Raw genomic sequence first — 25,039 nt, 5'->3', positions numbered from 1 at the left:
ATTTACTTGTTTTTATTTGTGATGTCTTTTTTTTTTTTTTTTTTTTGGAACAATACCAATTCCCATCCCAGTTTAACGAGGATAATCTAGTGCTGCTTCCAGATCTATAAATGTTTAAACTGTACATCCAAGAGAGTAAAGGACTTAACACTAATCATTTTAATGGGAGCTCTTCGATGTTTGGGTGAAACTATAAAAAGAGCTTTTCATATTTCAGTTGTATTTTCACATGGCACCTGTGTCCTGTAGAAAATCATCAGAATATTTTGCATTAAAGAAACCCCAGGTTATGCAAGTTTAATAACATTGGCTTGCTAGATGATACTGAGTACAGATGTCTGGGTTATATTTGGTCATATATGTGAAACACAGTATAGCCTTTGTAGTAATTAGACTGTCCCCTTAAAATTTGTATTCTGGTTTGATCACATTGTGATATAGGAGCAAACTGAGTACTGGTGGGCTGTGATAATCCTTCACTAATTTGGGCTGTTGAGTGTTTCTTTCATTTTTGTATGCTGCTTTATCTGTGTCCATGTTGATCAAGGTATAAACTGAATTATTCTTATTGATTTTAATACTAATAAAGATTAAAGAAATTTTACATAGAAAAAAATTCGCATTTTTCATCCTTTTGAGAAAAAGCAAAAGCACTGCTAGTTCTATTGCTTTTCATTTTCCTTCTTATCTTGCCATATAAAGTTGGAAATTTTGCTAAGGTGGAAATTGTGATAAGTTGGAATTTCTACTCAATTTCCTGTGTTTTCTCTTAAAAGAATGTGTGTGGTGAAAGAGATTTCACCTGGTCTTTGGATACAAAGAAGTCGGGGGTAAGGATCTATGAGAGGAAGTTGGTATTGCATTCAGTTCATTCATGCTTCAGTATTCCTATGCCATTAAAACACTGGATTTGAAAACTAAGATACTGTAATAAAAAAATAATGACCCAAGCTATGTTTATTATTTGGAAATGACTAGTATTTATGCACTTAGAGCAAACACTCATTGATAGCTTTAAAGAAACACAACCTAAATTCCCCCCCACACCCCCAAGCCAAGTTCATCCTAGAATTTAGTTAGCTGAAATGTAGATAATTAAGTGAAAAGGCTTAGAGAAGGAGTGGATGGAGTGATAGGCAAAAAAAAAAAAAAAGCTTCCTGCAAACTGTGCTTTAAAGATTCTTGGAAGTTATTTTTGACTTGGTCAGAAAGACTTTCTTCATAAAAACTGAGCAGAAGGAGTGAAGTTACTGATAAACATGTCCTATCTTTTAAACTAGGTTAGTACTGCTCTTCTGCACAGTGTAATGTTCACTTCAATTAAAAAAAAAAAAAAAAAAAAGAGAAAAAACAGCTTTCTAGCTATGCATCAATTGCATAAAACTCAAAGTCATCAGAAAAGCAGCTGCTGTGTACCTTCCTGTGTGAAAGTACGTAAATTGGGGCAGGGTTCCTCAGTTTCTATGGTAGTGTTGAATTAATCAAAATCCTGTCGTTTTTGCTGTACTAATTAAACTTGTTAACTAGAACTGCCAAACTCTTCCGTTGAATACTGAGTGAGGCAATGTGTAGTGGCATTCTTCGATATTGCTTTGGTATATGTACCAATGCAGATGTTAGAAGCTGGTTACACCCCAGTCCTTCTTTAAAAGTTTGTTTTCGTTGCATCATGAGGCCAATTCCTTTCTCTGTAGGTGTCAGTTCAGATTTATCATAATTTGCTGATCTTCTGTAGTGACATAAAATAGTTACAGTTAAGGACCATTGGAAGTATCAGAGGTCTCACCTCTCTTTACTTGAAGGAAAATTATATGGCTATAGATAGAAGTCTCCTCTTCCTCATCAGCAGGAGTCCAGAAGAGGCATTCCAAAGGCTTGTAGAAAATATCAGATCTTACGAGTGGTGCACTCTCTTGTTTTTTCCTATAGAACAGTGACATGGCATGGTTTTGCTGAAAATTTACTACAATAACTTTTAAGAGGGAGTTTTTGTTTTTAATTGTTTTCTGTAAATGACAAATTAAATGCTTCTTGGGGTATGTTTTAGCTGTGTTTGAGGACCTGATAGTTTAACCAGAAGCATGCTGAAGTTTAGCTCTGTTTTGCAACTATAGTGTTGCTTTACAGAGGAACACCAGAGATGCCAGGTAAGCTGTCAGAATTACAGTATATCAGAATTATTTACCTGTGAGGCTGCAGTGTGTTGATTTTAAATTTCTGAGCATTTCAGGGAAACCTTTATCCTCATGTTACATGTCAGCCTTAGTAGCTACTATGCAGGTATGTAGTATGAAGCAATTAATCATTGCAGGTTTGCATGACTGTATACTGCTGTGGTTTTGATACAGCAGATATATGGCAAACCAACCTTTTTTTTATTATAATTCCCTCTCCTCTTAGTCAATGTTGAGGGTTTTGTAAGTTTGTAATCTAATGTATAGTTTGATAGTTCAGTCTTGTCAAAAAAGTACTTTCAAAATCCTGTTTAAAGAGAATATGGATTTGAATCTAACTTGTAAGTTCTACTGACTTAAAAGAATAAGCTAAAATTTACGTAGCTGGTTGTGTTACTTTATAATGTCTTTTGTCTAAAATAAGGTCTTCAATAAAAATTGGAGTGCAGCATATGTTTTAAAAGGCAGATTACATTCTTGGGCTTTTGAAACTTTTTCATTATTCACTGTTTTTCTTTTTGCTGGAATATGTTAGAGATGTTTATGTTCTGCTTTAAGTGACTGGAGTCTGAGCACACTTAAATGTAACTCTTTCAAAACCTGAAGATTTCTTAACATCCTCACTGTTAAGGATGTTAACTTGAAGTGATGTAACTGGTACAGCCAGTAGTATTTTGTAGTGAAATTCAGCCTCTGATGTCTAACGCAAGGAATTATTCATTGGTTCGAATCACTGCAGAATAATTCTTTCAAATATAAATGTCTGTTACTGAAAACAAAGTAGGACGTTCTCTTGATTTGTCTTATGTCTAAATGGTATTGAGAATACAAATGTGTTTGTAACTGACCTTCCAAAGTAGTTCTAATGGCACAGAATTACTCCATGTACTTTTCTCTGTTAAGGTTTTAGAAAATCATTGTGGAGATGGAAGAAAACAATTAAAAAAATTATGAGAAGAGGATGTCACATTTAAAAAAAAATCCAGCAAAATAATTTTGTTTTACACATTTAAGTATCTTCACCTTGCAGCCTGAAGTGGGCAGAAGAGAGCTCTTGTCTGTGCTGCTGTGAGTACGGACAAAAGTATAGAGAGTATGCTCTGTGGACGTCTCTAGTTACTGGGTTTCTAACTAAGATTTTTTTGTTATAAGCATTTAAATGGAGCAGGAGATTAGCATAAGAGTCCTTTAAAAGAGGAACGAATTAAGGATTTTGTGTTCCTCGTAGGTGGGTGAAAAATATGAGAGAACTTTGGATAGTTTGTGCATTTCAAGATAGCTAGTGATTTCTCAGTGTAAATCAAATGAAGGGAGTAGTAGTTTTAGAATAGGGAAAAGTAAACAGGAAAGGCAAAATTCATAATCTGTAAAATTGCACAATATACTTGGGCATCAGAACTGAGAAAAAAGAACACATCTCTAGTTTTGAAACACAGGGCTCTGCTAGTTCTTGAGAAATTCAGTAAGTTGTTTGTAAGCTTGAACTAAAACTGCTGAACAGATCAAGGTGCAGTCATCTTAAAAACTGACCTTGTTTTTACTAACTGATATATTTGAATTAGCACTCTTTAATTTTCCCGTATACACAGTGACATTAAAGTATCTCTATGTAAACAAAACAGTTGAAAAGCAAAATAAGTGCTTAAGGGAAGCTAAATAGAAGATGAAAAGTAACAGGATTGCCAATCTTCCCTTTTCTCTTCATCTCAGGTTGGAAGTGTATAAGCTGCTTTTTCTAAAATTTCAGTTCCCTTCGTTTTTGGCACTTTTTGTTTTCCACTTCCAGCTACCTTCTTACACTGTTATCTTTTTAAAAATGGTCACTGTCTTACTGTAGTAGCTGGAAAGATTTTGTGTTCGAAAAAAAATGAAATAAAAAAGTGTATTTTGCGTTCTGGATGCAAGTTACAAGGGCAGGAAAAAATAAATTAGTGTTGAAAAATATGATGGAAGACTGAAAATCGTGTCATTTCAAAAATAAAATAAATCTCTGACTCAATGCCTTGTGAGAGATTGCTGACAAAGCTATGTTGTCATGGGATAGTGAGTATTGTTAAGGGAATAACTATGGGAAGAAAACTAGTTGGAGGCTTAGTTTGTAATATGACAAAAAGACTGCTACTAATGAACTGACAAAATCTGTAGGTGGAGAAACTATTGAGTAATGGAGGTGGAAACTTCAGAGAGACATAATAGGGGCTAGTTTAGTATTTGGTAATGGGTACATTTTAGTGTTTACACAGGAGTTCTAAAGCATATTGGAAGGAGTAACTAGAACTATTCATCAAAATGGGCTGTAAATTAAGTATTTGGTAATAAGAGCCCAACTTAATTGTGAATTACTCTATGAAAATGTCCCATTAGGAATGGAATAAAAAAAAATGTTGGAATGTATTAAGAATATAACATAATAGCTTGCTTGCTATTTTTATATGAATTGCCTAAGTGAATTTGAAAACTGCTAAGTGTTACCATTGTATGACAAGTGGTTCTGGGACTATGTGGAAACCTCCTAACTTCAGCTCTTTTACAAATAGACTGTTGTGTTTATTTGTTGTTTGTATTCCATCTTTCATCAGGAAAAAATAACTGATTCAGGAGTAAACTATTAGAATAGTACTGCTCCCGTGCAAATAAAATGGAAAATGTTGGGGTTTTTTAGCATGAAAAGAAGGGAGAAGAGGCCTCCAGCAGAGAACAACAGAACATTGACTAGAATTAGTAAATTTCAGCTTATGCTTTTAACCCTCTGTTATACAGCTAAACAAGGAGATGTTAGACCACGCTTAGAAAAGTTGAGTAGGGTAGTCTATCAAGAAGTAATTCTTACAAGATTCAGTTGGGATTGGCTGATGTATGATTCAAAATAAGGAATAGATTGCTATACAGACAAGGAGAAAATCCTTTGCTAATTGTACTTCAGTGCCTAAACTTGATGTTTAAATACTTCTTATGAGCAAGTTAGTGTACACAGCTCACTACAGCCTTTCTCAGCCTTTCTTGTTTTTTTATGTGGGTTTTTTTTGTGTTTTTTTAACTACTAGGCACAGCTTGTTTTCAGAGTTGGTTGATGTTTTTGTCTATTTTGAGTAAATCTATTATGCTGGTTGCTTCAATTTCAAAGCTTGGAAGGCCAAAAGAAATTAAAATAAATCTGTATTAACAGAGATGTACACTTTGGGCTTATTCTCCTACATGCTTAAAACTTTGTGTTTCAATCTCTCCCTGTTAATAGAGGGGAAGAAAGAACACTTTTCCAGATGTTTATTGACACTTCCCCCAGCTTAAAAGCTGATGGTTTCAAAGGTTGGTGTAGAAGATGTAGGAGTAGAATAAAGAATAAAACAGACAACGTCATGATGCCACTGTTTATATCCACAGTGCATTCCTATCTTGAGGGAATGCTTTGTTCATTTTTTCATCTTTTCCACTGTCCACCCTGTCTCAAAAGGTAGGTAGTAGAACTGGAGAAGGTGCAAAAGAGGACAGGAAGGATTGACCAATTTGTATGGAAGAATGACAGAGTGACTAAGGATTCTTAATACTCTTCAAGCTGGAAGACCTGTGTGTTGACCATGTAATGCAGATGGGAGTTATATGGGTAAAGGATGCTAGAGATGTTTGTCTCTTTCTTCTTCTGTCTCTAGTATTGCCCTCAAAAGTTCCTTGAAAATCAACATGAATAAGGGAATAATTCTGAAAAGGTCAGATGACCTTTTCTGTGCTGTTTTTGTAGTCACTTGGTTTCAAGGCACTGTTGCTCTCCAGCGTTAGCTGTTATTGATTTTAGGTTATATAATTTAGTCTTTAGCTTTTCACCAGAAAGGATGCTGACCCTTGTGAGGGTATCTGCATTTCTCATGAACTCCATCTGTTCACCGAAATTAAAATAACTGATATTTCAAGCACTGTTTTACTGCAAAATTTAAGTAGTTTTCTTAGAACCCATTGACTCATTTGTAACATTGAGTTAATACAAAATGTATTGATGTGGTCCAATATTGATTCTTGAGAAGTCAAGCATTGGGCTTTTCTGTTAAGACTTGTGTTATTAATTTTCATGTGTTCAACTTGTCATTTTTGTGTAGTTAAATTCTGGAATCTGATTAATCCAGGTTAGAATTGTATTGGAAAATAATTAGTAGAATCAGGTAGCTCTTTGTTTTAAGAGGTGAGAATTATTTATCACCTGGAAGCCTTATTAAGGATCAGGTTGAATTCTTGAGCACTGTAGAGACAGAAGGGATATTTTTTTTAAAAATAAGTGACAGTGCTTGGGTGAGTGCTCTCAGGTAGTAATAGGTAAGTTCAGTGCAGTCTGTGATTTGAATTAGGACAGACATGTTTTAGTGTTATAACACTGCTGAGATTGACAGCTGGAAAGAGGCTTTCATAGCACATTTTAAAAAGCAAATATTCAGAGAAAAGAGAGTGAGAACATGCAGTGAATTCTACTTATACCTCTTTGAGCTATTTTTTGAGATAGTTACTGAGGAGAGGTGGATCACGTCAAACCTCTTACTGATGAAAAATGTGCAAAGGCCCTTTCTACCACTTTAGCCCATAACACTGAATATAATAGTTTTTTCTTCCCCTTTTCTTTGAAATGTCATCTTCTACTGACTTATCAGAGGAGTGGTGAGACTGGGAGACTATTTTGTTAGACAGTATTAATGTATTTCCCATTATTGGTATTCTTTAATCATGGTTTCTTCATATCCCCATGAAAACAAGCGGAAAGGTGTAACAGAAACAGCACTCTTGGTTAATATCTTTAGTGTTGTTTTATATTCCTTTTGAATTTGTCAGTGTATTAATTTTGCTGTGACTGCAGTAGAGATGTGCTTAATGTAGTCATGGCTATTGTGACTAATAAGGTGCTGATGACAGGCATGAATTCTTGTGAGTGGATTTTATAAGCTATCTGGGCACTCTTGGTGTGTGCTTAGGCTGCCTGCCTGTTCTGAAGCCAGTATTTCTCCATCTTCCATATTGTTAACGTAGAAATAGTGTTTGACATGTAAGCGCCTACATGAAAGTATAGTAAGGTTTTCTTTTTGAAGTGTAGGTATACTAAAATCTGCCTGTATTTTAGAGATATATCTTAGTATGTTACTTTACATTGCTCTCGATCCAAGTATGATAAACAGTAATTTATACCAACCATTAGGATTATCCATAGCAGAAGTCAATCTAGAGAGGCTAAAGACTAGTGTGTACTGGCATGTTACGCATTCTGGCAGACATGAAGGCTATTCAGTTGAATATTAAAATGAGGGAGAAAATATTCTTCCCTGATTTCTAGACATGTATCTTGGACTGTCAGCCTTTAACTACCATTGTTCTGTTCAAGCAACTCGGAAGTTGTTTACTCCATTTTTTTCTCTGTGCATGTGATACTATCCGTAATACATGGAGAAGGCACTGTGATATGTTTCATTATTTGATATTGTGGTAGGCCCTAGAAGCGTCATCATGAGTAAGATTCATGAGCAATGTGTACCCTAAATATTTTGCTGATAGGTTACTCTGTGAGCAGTAGTACTAGGCCTCATGCAAATTCTTCTTACATCATCACAATCCTCTTCTCCCTCTGCTGTTCTAGGTCTTTCTTTCTTGTAGTAAAAAACCACTATGCAGAGCTCCAGCTCAGACTGATTCAGAGCTGTGTCTGTGGTGATTGTGTAGCTTCTGAGCCAGGCAGCATGGGCAGCTCGAGTTCACGCTGCAGCCATTTGTAACTCCTGCATAACACTCTGATAAATATTTTTTTTAAACTTTTGTAGCTATGCCATATTTTTTTTTCTTAGACCCTAATATGAGGCTGGCAATATGTTGTAGATGATGCATGGGTCAATAGTGCAGCATTGGAAACTATGAAAAACAACAACAAAATGCAAAACAACAACCAAAAAACCCCCCAAAACCAAAGAATTAACAACAACAAAAAAAACAAAACCAGAGAGCAGTGTAGGGGAAAGGGACCTGGGGGTCCTGGTGGACAACAGGATGACCATGAGCCAGCACTGTGCCCTTGTGGCCAGGAAGGCCAATGGCATCCTGGGGTGTATTAGAAGGGGGGTGGTTAGTAGATCGAGAGAGGTCCTCCTTCCCCTCTACTCTGCCCTGGTGAGACCACATCTGGAATATTGTGTCCAGTTCTGGGCCCCTCAGTTCAAGAAGGACAGGGAACTGCTGGAGAGGGTCCAGCGTAGGGCAACCAAGATGATTAAGGGAGTGGAGCACCTCCCTTATGAAGAAAGGCTGAGGGAGCTGGGTCTCTTTAGTTTGGAGAAGAGGAGACTAAGGGGGGACCTTATTAATGTTTATAAATATATAAAGGGTGAGTGCCATGGGGATGGAGCCAGGCTCTTCTCGGTGGCAAACAATGATAGGACAAGGGGTAATGGGATCAAGCTGGAACACAAGAGGTTCCACTTAAATTTGAGAAGAAACTTCTTCTCAGTAGGGGTGACAGAGCACTGGAACAGGCTGCCCAGGGAAGTGGTGGAGTCTCCTTCTCTGGAGACATTCAAAACCCGCCTGGACATGTTCCTGTGCGACCTCACCTAGGTGTTCCTGCTCCAGCAGGGGGATTGGACTAGATGATCTTTTGAGGTCCCTTCCAATCCCAAACATACTGTGAAACTGTGAAACTGTGAAACCCAGCCAGAAAATGAAGTATTTTTTTTATGTAGCTTGCTCTCCATGACAATATGAACAAAGATTTATTTTCTGGGGTGAAGGGCTAGGAAGTGCATATAGGTTGGCTTAAGAACCTGTGGCCATCTTCAACAAGTATTGGTCCAATGTTTTCTTTAGACCTCTTCTTACTATTAATGTACTTAAAATAGACATTCTTGTTATCTGATACAGCACTGGCCAGTTCCAAAACTGATTGAGCTTTGGCTATTTGTGTCTTCTCCCTGCATAAATGAACCACAGCTCTCTAATCTTCCTGCGAAGCCTGGCCTTGATTCCAGAGATCGTACAATTTCTTTTTCCTCTTGGGCTCCACGAGGAGTTCCCTATTCAGCCAAGCTGGTCTTCTGCTCTGCTTGCTTAACATACAGTGTAGTGGAATTGCCTGCTCCTGTGGTTTTAAAAGGTGTTTCTTAAAAACTGGCCAGCACTTGTGGACTCGTAAGTCCTCAAAAGGAGATTCCCGGGGTACTTGCCAAATAGCTCCCTGAATAACATAACGTTTGCTCTCTTGAAATTCAGGGTGGAAACTCTGCTGACCTTTTTATCTCATTATAGAAAAAATTTTAAACTTGACCATTTTGTGATCACTGTGCCCAAGACAGCCATCTACCATCACATTTCCCATGAATCCTTCTCTGTGCACTAGTAACAAGTCTAGGAGCATGTCTCCTAGTTGGCTTACTGAGTACTTGTGGCAAGAAGTTAGCTTCCATAAACTCCAAGGATTTCCCAGACTTAATGGTCATCACAGTATGATATTTTCAGTTGATGTCTGGGAAGCTGAAATCTCCAATAAGGACAAGGGCTGCTGATTCAGAGTTTTCTCCTAATTGCCTATAGAATAACTCATCAGTGCTTAGATCTTGGCTGGCCAATTGGTGGTAGGCACTCACTACATCTCCTTTGTTTTCCATTCCCCTAATCCTCACCCAGATGCTCTCAACCACATCATCACTAACGGTAAGGGCTGTTCAATCAATTCCCCCCTTACAGTGCAGCTCCTCCACCTCACCTGCCATGGGTATCCCTCCTGGACAGCCTGTAGCACTCCAGTCGCTGGACTCATTCCAACAAGTCTCTCTAATACCGGTGATATTATACCTCTGGGATCTGACCAGTGCTTCCAGTTCAAGACCTGTTCAGACAACGGTCTTAGATATGTAATTTAATGTTTAGGTTGCCCTTTGTGGAACCAGGAGTTGGACTCAGTGATTCCCCTGAGTCTCTTCAATCTCAGATGTTCTGTGATTTAACAAGAATGGCAGTTTGCTTTCCAGGTCAGGTCTGTAGGGCTGGCAACTAGGAACTTAGTTACAAAATATTTTCAGTGTATCATGGATGTTAAAGTATCTCTGGAGAAGCTGTTAGTTGTCAGGAAGAAACAATGGCTTGCCTTGCTGACAAGGGCTTATAGACCCTGAGGAGGAGACTGCTGAAGCTGAAATGTTTGTAATGTCAAAACAGATCCTAATGAAGCCACTGGTATATCTAGACACATGAGTATGTGCTGTGGGCTTGGTGAAAACATAAAAAATTAAATGCTACTCTCTCCCTTACTTTTTTGGCTGGTCTGAAGATTCACTGCAAAAAGTATGTTGATGATAGCAGAAAGTATGAGGACTTTCTCATAGCTTTATTCTTCTTTGTTGTGTCAGAGTTGGATTTACTACTTAACGTTTTTGTTGGGTCCTTTTTCAGTCCTCTCAGCCTCAAGTAAGTTCTTTATTTGGAGAATGCTTGTGAGCTACTCATAGGTAAAGGACTGAAGGATATTGTCAGTTGAACATGGTTTTGGTAGTGCTTTTTAGCTTAAACAGGAAGAAGCAAGACATTCTGCTGGCAGAAAAGGACCTGGGGGTTCTGGTGGTCACCAAGCTGAACATGAATCAGCAGTGTGACTTTGGGGCAAAGAAGACGAGTGATGTCTTGGGCTGCATTAGACAAAGAATTGTCAGCATGGTAAGGGAGGTGTTCCTTCCCTCTTATTCAGTGCTGGTGAAGCCACATCTGGAGTCCTGTGCCCCGTGCTGGGCTCCTCAGTACAAGAGGGACATGGACATATTGGAGAGAGTTCAACGAGCAGCCATGAAGAGGCCAGCACCTCTGAGGAAATGCTGAGAGAGCTGGAACTGGAGAGTTCAGCCTGGAGAAAACTCAGAGGGACCTCATCAATATATATAAATACCTGAAGGGTAGGTGCAAAAAGGACAGATCTGGGCTCTTTTCAGTGGTGCCCAGTGACCAGCAGCAATGGGCACAAACTGAAACACAGGAGATTCCCTCTGAACATCAGGAAGCACTTTTTCATTATGAGGTTGACTGAACACTGGCACAGCTTGCCCAGGTAGGTTGTGGAGTCTTCCATCTTGGAGATATTTGAAAGACGTCTGGACATAACCATGGATAACTGGCTCTAGGTGGCCCTGCTTAAGCAGGGATGTTGGACCAGACAACCTCCAGAGGTCTCCTCCAACCTCAACCATTCTGTGACTTTGGTGATTACAGAATCATAGACTTGTTTAGGTTGGGAAAGACCTTTAAGATCATCATATCCAACTGTTAACCTAGCACTGCCAAGTCCACCACTAAACCATGTTCATGACACATCTACAGAGGTGGTGATTCAGCCATTTCCCTGAGCAGTCTGTTTGACAACCCTTTGAGTGGAGAAGTTTTTCCCAATATCCAATCTCCTGGTGCAACTTGAGGCCATTTCCTCTTTTTCTGTCTCTTGATACATGGTAGAAGAGATGGACACCCACCACACTACAACCCCTTTCAGGTAGTTGTAGAGAGCGATAAGGTCCCCCCAAGTGTCCTTTTCTCCAGGCTAAAGAAACCCTCATCCTTTACCTGCTCCTTATAAGACTTGTGCTCCAGACCCTTCAGCAGCTTCATTGCCCTTCTCTGAACTCTCTCCAGCACCTCAATGTTTTTCTTCTAGTGAGGGGCCCAAAACTGAACACAGTATTTGGGGTGCAGCCTCACCAGTGCCAAGTACAGGGGTATGATTACTTCCCTAGTCCTGCTGACCATGCTATTTCTGATACAAGCCAGGATGCTGTTGGCCTTTTTGGCCACCTGGGCACACTTCTGGCTCATATTCAGCTGCCTGTCAAACAACACTCCCAGGTTCTTGTGACTGGCCACCAACTGGATTTAAATCCACCACAAGTCTTTGAGCCTGGCCACCCAGCCAGTTTTTTACCCAGAAAAGAGAATGCCGTGGGAAACAGTGCCAGATGCTTTACTAAAGTCCAGCTAAACAACATCCACAGCCTTTCCATCATCCATTAATGAGGTCACCTTGTCATAGGAGATGATGTTAGTCAAGCAGGACCATGCAGATTGGGCCAAATCACTTGAGTGTCCTGTAGATGCCATGTGATGGCACTCAAGATGATCTGCTCTATAACCTTCCTCGGCACTGAGGTTAGACTGACAGGCCTATAGTTCCCTGGATCTTCCTTCCCACCTTTCTTGTAAAAGGGTGTCACATTTGCTGACCTTCAGTCAACTAGGACCTCCCAGTGAGCCAGGACTGCTGATAAATGATGAAACTTTTTTTTAATTGAATTTTATGGCAGTAGCCAGTTAAGTTTTAGATGGGCTTTGGCCCTTAAAATTTTCTCCCTGCATAACCTCATGATGTCCTTGTAGTCTTCTTGAGTTGCCTGCCCCTTCTTCCAAAGTTCATAAACTCTCTTCTTTTTCCAGAGTTCCATCAAAATTCTCTGTTCAACAAAGCTGGTCTTCTTCCCCTGTGATTTGTCTTTTGGTGCACAGGAACAGCCTGTTTCTGCACCTTTAAGATTTCCATCTTGAAGAATGTCCAGCCTTCTTAGACCCTTTCACCCTTCAGAGCTCCCTCCCAAGGGACTTTGCCAACCAGGGTCCAAAACGGGCCAAAGTCTATTCCCCAGAAGTCCAAGGTAGGAGTTTTGTTGACCCCTCTACTTCACCAAGAATGGAAACTCTTTATCATTTCATGATCACTGTGCCAAATATGACCTCCAGCCATCACATCGCCCATAACTCCTCTGTTGTGAAACAACAAGTCTAGCGGGCACCTTCCCTAGTTGGCATATTGAGATTTAGGAAAAAAATTATTCACAGAGGTGTAAATTTATTGTTAACTACATTGTCTTGTATGAAACTGTTGATTCACATGAATTAGGAAATGATCCTTTGATTTCTGCAATAGAATACTGTGTCAGGCATCCTGTGGTTTTGCTAGGGTCTTATTTTGTCCTAATGGATCTGTAGTTACCCGAAATAATTTACAGAGCTGAAATAATACTAATTTTTAACATAATCTGTTTTAGGTGTTAATAAATAGATTGTACTCTGGGTTGGTGTAACAGTTATGTATGATGAGGATGATTTGAACAGAAGTGTTATGATAATATGATCTTTATGTGGCTCTCAAGACTCTTTCTTAATTGATTTTTAATGTCCATAAATTTTGAGGGGAGTGGGTTTGTATGTGTCAGTGAAATAGTTCTGGAAGTAAAGCTTCACTTCCTTTAGACCAATAATTTTTAACCTAGAAGTTTAATAGAAGTGTAGTCATTTCATATTCAACGATGGGTGGTACCTGTAGCCATTTCGTAACTACAACATGGTGACTCTTATGTTGCTGTATGTAACCTTTTTAAGGTTATGTAGAGAGAACCTCAAAGGTTTTAACACTTAATCAACATGTTCAGTAGCCAAACTGGGCATTTATTTTGAGTAACAAGAAAAAGGGCTTTAAGGCTGAGGGGAAAAAAAGTGTGTGCATGATGCAAGAAAGCAGTTAACTAGTGCCCATAGGTCATAGTGCTCCCTTGCCCATGAATGGCTAGGGCTTGCATTATTTGAAATAAAACATTAAAAAATTGTTTATGTAGAACAACCCAAAATCTTTCAGTGCTTCTTCACTAACTGTTTTTCTTTCTCAAATAGGCTTTCTTGCAAACTAGATCAAGAAAATACTGCTTTTGCTTTTGACAGCCCTCATTGTGAAAACTTTGCAATTCTCCTAATGAAAATCATCACTTCACTTTGTGTAATTGCCATACCATTCTTTCCTTCACGAAGTTCAGACTTGCTTGGTTGAAATTTTGGTTATTTTTGGCCAGACGTAGTTTCTTCTGACTTGTAGAGACAGGAAGCTGTCAGTCTTTGAAACTTACTGTTTTTTAGTATTTGAAGAATTTCTAGTTGAAGAACTTTTAAAAATCTTTCTCAGTTTATGGAAAATTTTACTTCTAATAAAGCAAGAGAGTGATGGTGTAATCCCAGCCTCGTGCAAGTCGGTCAGTCCCTCTGCTCTGTGACTTCTTTACTATTCCTGCTTAGTTTCATATAGTATATGCTTGCTCACTCTCTCTGCTGCAATCTTGCCCCCCAGAAACCTGTGATTTTTTGGGGAATAAGTATGTTAACACTATTCTTCTAATTCAGTAGCCTTTATTTTTGTTTTCTACATGTTCCTGATATATTTATAGATAATGAGCCGATTTACTTCAGTCTTTATTCATTTCTAGACCGTTCTTTTGTTGTCTTTATTCTCCCAGTAGGGCTCTTCTTGTCCTATCCTTTTCTTGACTATGACAGTGAGTACTAACACCTTACACGAGGTCACTAATACTGTTTTTATCACTACTGTAAATGGTACATGTGATAAATAGGATTGTTGTCCTGTGCTGTACCCACCCGCTGCCCATGTGGCTGCATCATGGTAGTAATTTTCCTATCAAAGGCTCAGGGTCTAAGTGTTGGATTATGCTTCTCTTCTTCTGTTGTACAGCAGTGTTTGTCATATACCCAGACCAGCCTTCAGGGAGTAATAGATGTCCAAAGCTCTAGATAAGGTCCTTCATCTTGTACAATGTCACTTGGTGAACTTTTCTTCCTGAAGGCTTTGTTTACCTGGAAGAAGGACATGTTTGACTGTGATTGAGTGGGATCCAGTGTGCATCAGGCAGTGAAGACTTTTGTTTGTTGGTTTGTTTTCAATAAGACTGTTTTTTGGATCTTGAATGAAAATTACAAACATTGTGATGTGAGCAGGCTCTCCCTTCTCCCTCCCAGGAGAACTAACATGCATCAAGGCTGATTAGACAATAACCTATTAACTTCATTTACAAATTTCAGTAGCTGAGTTTGGATAGTTATTAATACAGGTAGAGCAATAGGAGGAGAAACCCCAGTAAAAATAATGATAATTTGTCAGTTACAAAAGTATGTCTAAACTCATTTTTTTTAATGTATGATTAGAAATAGATGGCAGATCTTGTTTTTTTTGTTATGAATTTGAGTTAACTTGCCATGGAATTGATGGCATGTGTTGCTCCTTTGATGTCTTCTGTATCAGTGGCCTTCAAAGTGGGGTGTGCAAGACCATCCATTGAGATGTGGGAAGAAAATATTAGGATTTATGTCTTATCTGAAAAATAAGAAAAAAATTAAGCTCTGTTTAGGATACATATCAATGCTGGCATCTTCCTTCGATCTGTATGTCAGATGCTTCTGTGTCATGTGTGGTTTGCGGGTGTCCTGAGGGCAGATCTGGTGTTCCACATATGGGGGGTTGGCAGACAGAATAGCACCTTCACTTGTTCGTTCATTTTCAGTGTATTGCAAGGTGTGTAGTTTGTGTGCCTGGTTAGGTGGAATTATGAATTATAATATCTCATTTTGACTAAACTAACCTTCACAAAAATGGTCAAGTGGCTTAAAAAAAATCCTGCGAAGAGATAATGGATTGAAGGTAAAACAAATAATGTGCACACAAGTGAACAACAAGAACATGGCAGAGCTGATACTTCTCCTACTCCTAGTATGAGCTCCTGGACAGCTGCATTACAAGGTAAAATCAGTGGCAATTAGATATGACAAGACATTGGCCAAAAATATCTGGGTTTATCAAGAAGGCTCTTTGAAATATGGATGTACATCTACTCTTATTAAAGATGAACCTCACCCTAAGAGCATATTGTACCTGGAGATACCAGCTACTGATATTATGAAGCCATCACAATTAGCAAGGCATTTAAAAACTAAGCATCTGGACCATGAAGACAAACCTCTACAGTTTTTTTCAGTCTTGCGATACTCAGTCCGGTACTCTACAAGATTTAGCTAAAGTTAATGATACATCTTTAGAAGCCTCTTTTAATATTTCTCAATAGCAAAAGATATAAAGCCACATACCATTGGAAAAACACTTGATCTTCCTGTGGCAGTAAAATTGTCTGAAATAATGCATGGAAAACAAAATGGTGACAAACTAAAAGGCATTTCTTTGTTGGCAGATGCTGTTGGATGATGTCTGGAAAAGACTGCCAAAAATTTTAAGAAATAAATATTATAACAAATTATACAGTGTGAGAGGCTTGCTATACAGCTGGATGAAAGTATAGATGTGGTTAATGTGGCTCAGCATATGGTAGTTGCTAGATTGATTTTGTGTCGATAATGAAATGTAAAGAAATACACAAAGAACTAAGTCACTAAGGAACGATGTACCAGAAAACGCGCATTTTTAACAGTAAATAACTTCTTTAATAACATTTTTTTAAATGGAAAAACTATGCAAATATAACCACCAATTAAGTGCCTGCTTTGACTGAAATAGAGATTCCGGAGTAAGGTTGCAAGGAGAGCACCACACATGGAATTCATTCACTGCATCATGCATAGGCAAGCAACAAGGAAGTTGGAACCAGAAGTGCACAGTGCTGCAGGATGTCACCAATATGGTTAATTGTATGAAAACAAGACCTTTAAATAGTAGGATGTTTACAGTAATTTGTAATAGCAGTGGGACTTACAATGAAAATCTTTTGTTCTATGCAGAGGTTTGCTGGTTTATCACGGCAAAGTATGTAGAAGAATTGTAAAATTTAAAGATTAATTATGTGTTTTTCTTTCACAAAAATATGAGTGTTCTGAATTTGCTGACCTATAATGGCAAGCAGCTGTCAGGAGTATGCCAACTAACAGACATTTTCAAAAAAATAACCAACCTAATGTGTCAATTCAAGGTGAAGGTGACGCTTTAACTATGAGCAAGAAGACGACCGCTTTTTGAAATAAGCTCGTGCTATGGAGAGAGCACTTTGAAAACAGATGTTTGGAAACCTTTCCATCATTATGTGATTTTGCTGCCAGAAGATATGTGTGTCATCTATAATAAGTTGTATCTGTATACTTAAACTTGGAAGCAGAATTTTTTCACCTGTTTAAAAGTGTTCCAAATGAAGAGTTTCAGGAGGTTTTGAATACATTTGTTGAAAATTTAAGTATGCAACACCTTCCATTAGTTTGCAATAACAATGGATTGACATTGGAGGAGATGGAAATTTACTGGCCAAATTTCAAGAAAAACCTTTGCATAATTAGTGGATGGGAATGAAAAATGAGTATCACAATTTAGTAAGTGCAGCCAGTGATGCACTTTCATTTGAATGTACATATCTTTGTAAATTGTCTTTTCTGGCTATGACTGCCATTAAAACCAAGTGTTGAACTGAATTTAGAATCAGGCTTTCAAATCACTGTATTACAAAGTGTTAAGCCAACATTTTAGAAATGATGAAGCATATTCAGTCACATGGCTCTCACAAAAAAACCCATTTTTTTTTAGCAAGAGCAAAAGTTTTATACTAATAAAAATTACATAAAAATACTGTTTATTCATCTTTATCTCATCCTTTCTAATTTCTGTTTTTATGTTTTATAATGTACTGTATTAGTACAGTGGTACTTAGACATAATTTATAAATAGGTACACACATATTGGGGTTCATACTCACATTTTTTACTGACAGATGTGCATGTTCAAAAAGATTTGGTGACAAATATTCAATAGTATTATTGATACCAATTAATGTTCACATAAATAAATATATGGAAGTTCATACAGATCATGTAAAACATAAGATGGGATAGTCCTTGTAAAGTGCTTACTGTCTCAATAGATGAGGGAAGTGATTTGTGGGTAGACAAAACTGGTATAGAAAGCTGACTGCAAATCTAGGGATAGTATTCAAATGTTCTTTGTCTGAATCACTTGTGTTATTGCTTGAGTTTATTGTTCAGGGGACAGCTTGGTTTTTCAAGCATGTAAGTGTTTCAGAGGTTTTGTTAATTTGAAGTTGTTGGTGCTTAGCTCATCTAAAAATCAGACTATAAGCATATCTTCTGGAGACAGGAATACTGATATATCACAGCTGATTCTTGTTTCTTGGTTTGCACAGTTCTAAACTATGTAAACAAATGCATTACTGAAGTGTCTTGGCATCCTCAAAGGTAACCTAGGACAAATTTCTGAAGTATTTAATTATTTTTTATTTTTTTTTTTTTTTTTTTTAACTGGTGTTACAAAATAATGCATTCTGCCATACCTAAGTAACATTTGGTAACTTGCTAATTAGTTGAGCATTTTATTTAGTAGTTGTAACTAAGATGCAGAGATAAGTACTTTTTAATAAGCTACCTTCGCGCTTTTTTTTTAGGCAAAAGCTTAAAACTCTGACATGGCCACAGCCTCACCAAGATCTGATACAAGTAACAACCATAATGGAAGATTACAGATGCAAGTAACAGGCAAGTAATTATGTGTATCATGGTGATTTTTATGGGAAAACATATTCTAAAAAAAACAATATTTGAAATGAATGTAAAATATGGATCAGTTTAGTTAATATTTTAATTAATAGCCTGAATGTTACAGTAAAGAGTATGACTATAGTATATGTAGATGAATTGAAGCCAGTTAGAGGTTATACAGTGAGTTAGGTAACGGTTAAATGATCTCCTCAAATTAGAATTAAAAAGAGATTCAGTACAACAGTAGGGACAAATGTAAAGAATTTTGCTTGGGAACAAATAATTTCTGGCACAAATTCTATAGAGGGAACATATATTATTGAAATTGTACAAAGCACATGGGTGGTTGTAGTGAACCCCAAGCTGAAAATTGGTACAATGTTATAGTAAAGCTGGAGAACTAGAGGGGATCACAAAATTTGGCAGCCCTTCAAAAGATTAAGCTCTTTGTTTACATACCAGGTAAACATCTTTTGAGAATAACATAGGCGTTCAGTATTATCCTTAAGGCAGCAAGTTGTTTTACACAGCCATATGGAATAATTTAGGTTAGAAGGGACGTTCGGGGATTTCTTAGTCCACTGTTTTGCAGAAGGCAGGGCTGCCTTTGAAGTCTGATCAGGTTGCTCAGCAAATTGTCGAGTTGAATTTCGGGTATCTCAAAGACTGTAGATTACACAACTTTCCTGAGCAGCTGGTTCTGGTGATAAACCACATCACTGTGAAAATGTTTTTCCTTTAATCCAATTGGAATTTACTATATTGTGTCTTGTCTGCTTAATTTTTTCCTTTTGCTGCGCTGGTTCTCATAGTTTGAAGCAGAAATCAGCCATCCCACTATCTTCTAGAAGGGAAACACAGTGGACTACAAGCAATTCTGGAAATTTCTGGTTGTGTTGGGGACACCTTTTTCATTTTATCTTGAACTGACTATGTAGGCTAGGCATTCTGCTACTCATGGTCAGGGGTGTGACAACTGGTGTCAGTCTGTGGTGCATTGACCCTGGCTGGATGCCAGGTGCCCACCAAGCTGCTCTGTCATTCCCCCTCCTCAACTGGACAGGCGAGAGAAAATATAATGAAATGCTCACGTGACGAGATAAGGACAGGGAGATCACTCACTTGTTATTGTCATGGGCAAACCAGACTTGACTTGGGGAAAATTAGTTTCATTTGTTACCAGTCAAATCAGAGTGGGATAATGAGAAATAAAAACTAAATCCTAAAACACCTTCCTGTCACCTCTCCCTTCTTCCCAGGCTCAACTTCACTCCTGATTTCTCTAGCTCCTCCCTGCCAGTGATGCAGGGGGTTGAGGAGAGTGGATTGTAGTTGATTCATCACACATTGTCTCTGCTGCTCCTTCCTCCTCCAGGGGAGGACTCTTCACATTCTTGTGCTGTTCCAGCGTGGGGTCCCTCCACAGGAGGCTGTCCTCCATTAACGTCTTCAATGTGAGTCCTCCCACAGACTGCAGTTCTTCACGAACTGCTGCAGTGTTGCTCCCTTCCATGGGGTGCAGTCCTTCAGGAACAGACTACTCCAGCATGGCTCTGCCATGGGGTCACAGGTCCTGCCAACAAACCTGTTCCAGCCTGGGCTCCTTTCTCCATGGGGCCACAGGTCCTGCCAGGATCCTGCTCTAGTGTGGACTTCTACAGTGTCACATCCTCCTTTGGGCATCCACCTGCTCCAGTGTGGGGTCCTCCCCAGGCTGCAGGTGGATCTCTGCTCCACTGTGGACTTCCATGGGCTGCAGGGGGACAGGCTGCCTCACCATGGACTGCACCACAGGCTGCAGGGGAATCTCTTTGGTGCCTGGAACACCTTCTCACCCTCCTTCCTCTCTTGCCTTGGTGTCTGCAGAGTTGTTTCTCTCACATGTTCTCACTCCTTTCTCCTGTTCCGCAGCAGTTTTTTCCCTTTCTCAAATATGTTTTCTCAGAGGTGCTACCACTTCTGCTGACGGGCTCAGCCTTGGCCAGCGGTGGGTCCATCGTGGAGCCGACTGGCTTTGGCTCTACCAGACATGGGGGAGGCTTCCAGCAGCTTCTCACAGCAGCCACCCCTGTACCCACCCCACTACCAAAACTTTGCCATACCAACCTGATACACGGTGTCTTAGCTGCTCTTTCTGTGGGATGGCAGAACAGAACAAAGACTTGTAGTCTGAAGATAAACAAAATGCATCTAGGTAAACAAGTTTGATAGCTAATTATGACAGTGTTACAGTAGTTGAAAGTAAAAATGTTACCAGCAAGTAGTTAGTGTGGATAAATATATATACATATAAATGTATGTGTGACTATTGACTATATGACTATTGTTTTACCATTGATAAATAACTTGAACTTTCCAGGGATCCTGAGAAGTCTGGGAACCCTGAAATAAGAATTAGTGCGTGAGCAAGAATATACAAAGGCTATCTTGAACAAAGTTTGAAAAAAAAAATAAATTAAAGATTAAGATAAAAACCCCTGTATCTCAAGAAAGAAACATCATGCTGCATGGTCCATAGATGACTAGGTTATCAGAGAGAAGACAGATTGTTAGAGGGTCGCCCAAATGGATATTTTATCAATTAGATAAACTGATTAATGTTATGCAAGGATGACATAACTTGATAACATGATGAATCATTGAAACTGGTAATAACTAGTAGCATAGATGAAGCCACCTCTAGACTGAATATATAACTGTAGTGAACGGAGTTACACAAATGTTCCGTTACTTCAGATCTGTGTATGCAGAAGTGATCATGTGATATCCTGTACTGTACTGCTCCTTATGTAACTAGTCTTGTATTTTTCTGGCACTGGAGCTTCTCTTGACTTGAAGAGATCTGGTTCAAGGATCAAAGTGGAAAAATCTGTACAATTTTTAGAATTACTTTTCTGAAGGTTTAGTTCCCTAACCAGTCTTTATTGCAAGATCAGAGGAACACCGGTGACACTACAGGGAATGAAGTGGGAAACAGAGGAGTGTGGGACTGTAGTATTGCTGAGTTACATTGGTTTACACTCAGATTAGTTTATGCTGCTGTAGAATCTAGACTTATATTTCAAGAACTGTATTTTAAAAACACTTTTATAAAGGCAGTAAGTCATTTTATAGATAAGGAAATTTGTATGGAGTGGTAAGTGACTTGGTCAGGTTTGGACAGTTACAGCATGTTGCTGACAAGTTTTGCCATCGGTATTTTTTTCAAATGTACTTGGCAAGATATCTTGTCTTGTTAGTTCTTTTTGAAGTCTTTGCTAGTATTTGTTACTTCTATTTTTTTAAAAAGGAGTCCTAACCGAAAAGTGGTAGTAGTCTCCTTTTCATGCTTAGGGACTCAAAACTAAATAACTTCAAATGTAACAAGGTGAGAGGGGGGACTAAAGAGAAGCTTGAATATTGTGACTAAAGACCTATATGTTAACAAATGTTGCAGGTGCTTTTAGAAAACAAAATATGGAGGAAAAAATGTGGAAGTAGTAAAGGTTGTTAAAGCTTAACAACGTACCATGATTTCAGGTGAAAAAATAATACTTGCGTGGCATTATGTTTTTAGTCTTCTAAATTTAATCTTTCGTTGTTATCAAGGCTGCAGTTCCCTTTTACAACATACGGTGTATGACTTAGACTAGACTTTGCAAATAAAAGGGAGTTAAGTGTGTGCCCTTTAATTGAAATTCAGTAAAAGTCTGTGGGTAATGCCTTTAAAATCTTGGATGGTTGCATCCCACTATCTTCTAAGTAACTAATGTATATGTCTTAGAATACTGTAATCCAGAAATACATGATGGAACCTTTTTTTTTTTTTTTGTCTTCCTTTCAGACAGTTTAGTTAACTTCCACTTATTTTTGAAATAGCAAGTACCATACAGAAATGTAACAGGGAAAGATTATTTCAGCTTTGCTTTAGTTTGAAAGTGAAGGGAAAGAGAATCACACTGAAGTACAGGAGGAATGAGAGAGCCAGCAGGTAGGTACAGCTCTGAGTCCATCAGCATGGTCTTATGAAGACAACATCTGCCTGAAATAAAATTTAAAATGTCAGTTAGGCTGCTGTTGGTCTTTATTGTGACTTCCTCAGCTGGATGAGGAAATGGGAGAACAGATTTATGTTCAGGACACTGAGGACCTCAGCAGTGATTTGGAGATTCTTTGGTCATTTGTTATTTCTTAATTGTTGAATATTTAGCAGAAACTTTAAGTTCTTCTGCAAAGCTATTTAAATAGGGGAAATTTGAAACTTGATTTCTTACTTGTAACAAATTGATGTGTTAAACCACAAGTTGACCACATGGGTAATACTGGCAAGGAAATGAAGCTTTGCTATACAAGGACGTTTTGAAATAGGCCTCAACTGCATGTGCTTTCATAACTACATATAGTTAAAAAAAAAATCTACCTGATAACCTCTCAGATATATCATACTTAGATATTTTTCAGTTAAGGGAAGAGTAGGAAGAGCAATGAGAAAAGAAGAAAAGAACTCACATGATTTTCAGTGTTTATCCTTAAAATAATTGTTGTGCTGTGTCTCCAAGCCATCCTGCCAGTACGTGGTGAAAAGAATATATCATGTTTGTTTCAAATATCTGACAAAGTAGCTTTTGAAAATAAAAGCTACCATTTTAGCATTGACCTCTTTATGTTCAGCAGAAACAGAAAAGGTGAGGAACCACATTGCTATGCTCTGTTTCATATGTTGTGGAGGCAGTACATTTCCTGTTTTTCAGCAACTGTGTGCTGTTACAGATAAAGCAATGTATTTTATTAGTTTCTAGTGCCAAACTGAAACGGAAAAAGAATTGGTTTGGAACAACTTTCTACACGGAATTAACTGCAGATGGAGAAATTAAGAAAACAGCAAAATCAAGTAGTTCTTCAAATCCAAAATGGGATGAGCAGCTGACAGTGTAAGTAGATTTTTTTGGTTGTTTAATACTATTTATTAGGCAGACATTGCAGGCAAATATTTACTAAGCTTGGGTGCCTGCATAGTTTTCTGACTGCTTATGACTAAATGTAGACATATTATATTTATCTCAAATTTTTTTTTTTTCATTCTTACAGTATTTTGAGAATATATTTTTTGTAGAAAGTGTTCCTTGCCTACAGTTTCTATACACGGTATACTCTTCATATTTGTTAGCACTGTGGGCTATTAAAGCTTAAGATGCCTCTCTAGAAGATGTTACTAATTGTAACCATGTCATTCTCAACTTTGAAAAAAATTTCAGCTGGATGAAGAGTATTTATGAGGAAGGTCACTTTTTCCTTTAAATTTCCTAATGAAGGGATACACACAGGAAAACAGTTTATTGCAAAGTGACCTTGCAGCCTATCCTAATATTTTACCATTTTAATCTTGTGATTTAATTTGGTTCAATTCTGCTACAGGTGTAGGTACACCTGAATAGGGCTCTATGAAGAACTGGCAATCTTATAGTGTGCAATTGGCTAGAATGCATTATTATACAAGCAAGATTGTACTGTTTCACGTTTGGATCTGGAAACAGCAGAACTATTATCAAATGGCACTGAGCATGGGCCAGTATGTTTTACAGCATCTGACCTGTCGTGTGCAGTAGCTGCCTTTGTTATTAGTAGGAACCATGCCAGGTTCCTGTAACTGACAGAGCTGGAGACTGGGGAGTGGTGCAGCATATGTAGCTTTGGGGAATTGTTTGCTTGGGTACACTTACTTGGTATGTACAGACCTGGACTGAAGCAAGTAGGGTATTCCTGTGACACATTTCTCAATATTTCATGTTTAGTAGGGCTTAGTAGCCCTTTGCAGTACTGCAAAGGAGAGTAATATAGTCTTGGAGCTGGCAATGATTTCCAGGAGTTTTTACTAGCACAATTACAGATCTATCAGTTTACTCACAGAAACGAGAGTTTCTCTTGAGGAGGCTGGTTTTATTTGGTGGAATTTGGTGAGCTGATAAAAATGAGGTAATTTGGGATGCACAGTACAGGCAAACAGACTCATTCCATCATCAGTCTTACTTAGGATCTTACTCTTATGTATATATGCAAAGTATTGTGGCCCCCTCTGGCTACTGGAATGATATAGTTGCTTCAGTTGCCCGGTCTACCTGAGGACAAGTGAACTCTCTGGCTTACCAAATTCCCCTCACTTCTAATGGGTCTGCATGAGCAAGAGCGATATATTCTCTGTCAGTAGGTGTTGTTTGTTTGTTTGTTTTAATTTTGTTTTTTAAGCTGGTCTTCTTGCAAGACTTATATTAGAAGGCAGCCTGTTCAAAATGCAAAAATATATTTGCTCACTGGTTTCAGCAAAAGCGATCCATGTTGTTCAACATGTTCCAAGTGACTCTAAAGCGAGCCCTGTTTCTGGGAGGGTGGGGGTTGTTTTTAGTATTGTTTTCATCAATGCTGATATAACTTTCTGTATTCAATAGTGATGGATATGTGGCCTCTGACTTTTTGCAGTATGGTCATCATACTCCAGTTTCACAGCCAGGAGTACTCTTGCAGTACTAGACCCTGTCCAAAAAACTTACTCTCCAGGACCTAGCATCGCTTCCCATTTTCCTTCT

General features: G+C 38.3%; 1 protein-coding gene across 2 annotated transcripts in view; it reads left to right on the top strand.

Moving 5' to 3' along the window:
• The window catches only part of WWP1 (WW domain containing E3 ubiquitin protein ligase 1), a 58,082-nt gene that overhangs the window by 1,492 nt on the left and 31,551 nt on the right, over nt 1-25,039 (top strand). For both annotated transcript variants that reach the window (XM_082045004.1, XM_082045003.1), the window contains exons 2-3: nt 18,386-18,476; nt 23,251-23,389. In XM_082045004.1, the coding sequence (XP_081901130.1) occupies nt 18,407-18,476; nt 23,251-23,389 (209 nt within the window). In that variant the 5' untranslated portion in view covers nt 18,386-18,406. The remainder of the gene's footprint in view (nt 1-18,385; nt 18,477-23,250; nt 23,390-25,039) is intronic.

This window comes from Streptopelia decaocto (genome assembly GCF_964273445.1).
Source record: "Streptopelia decaocto genome assembly, chromosome: 2".
In the NCBI taxonomy this organism is placed as follows: Eukaryota; Metazoa; Chordata; class Aves; order Columbiformes; family Columbidae; genus Streptopelia; species Streptopelia decaocto.
The sequence above is the reverse complement of the archived record's forward strand: the minus strand, read 5'-3'. Positions and strand labels throughout refer to the sequence as shown.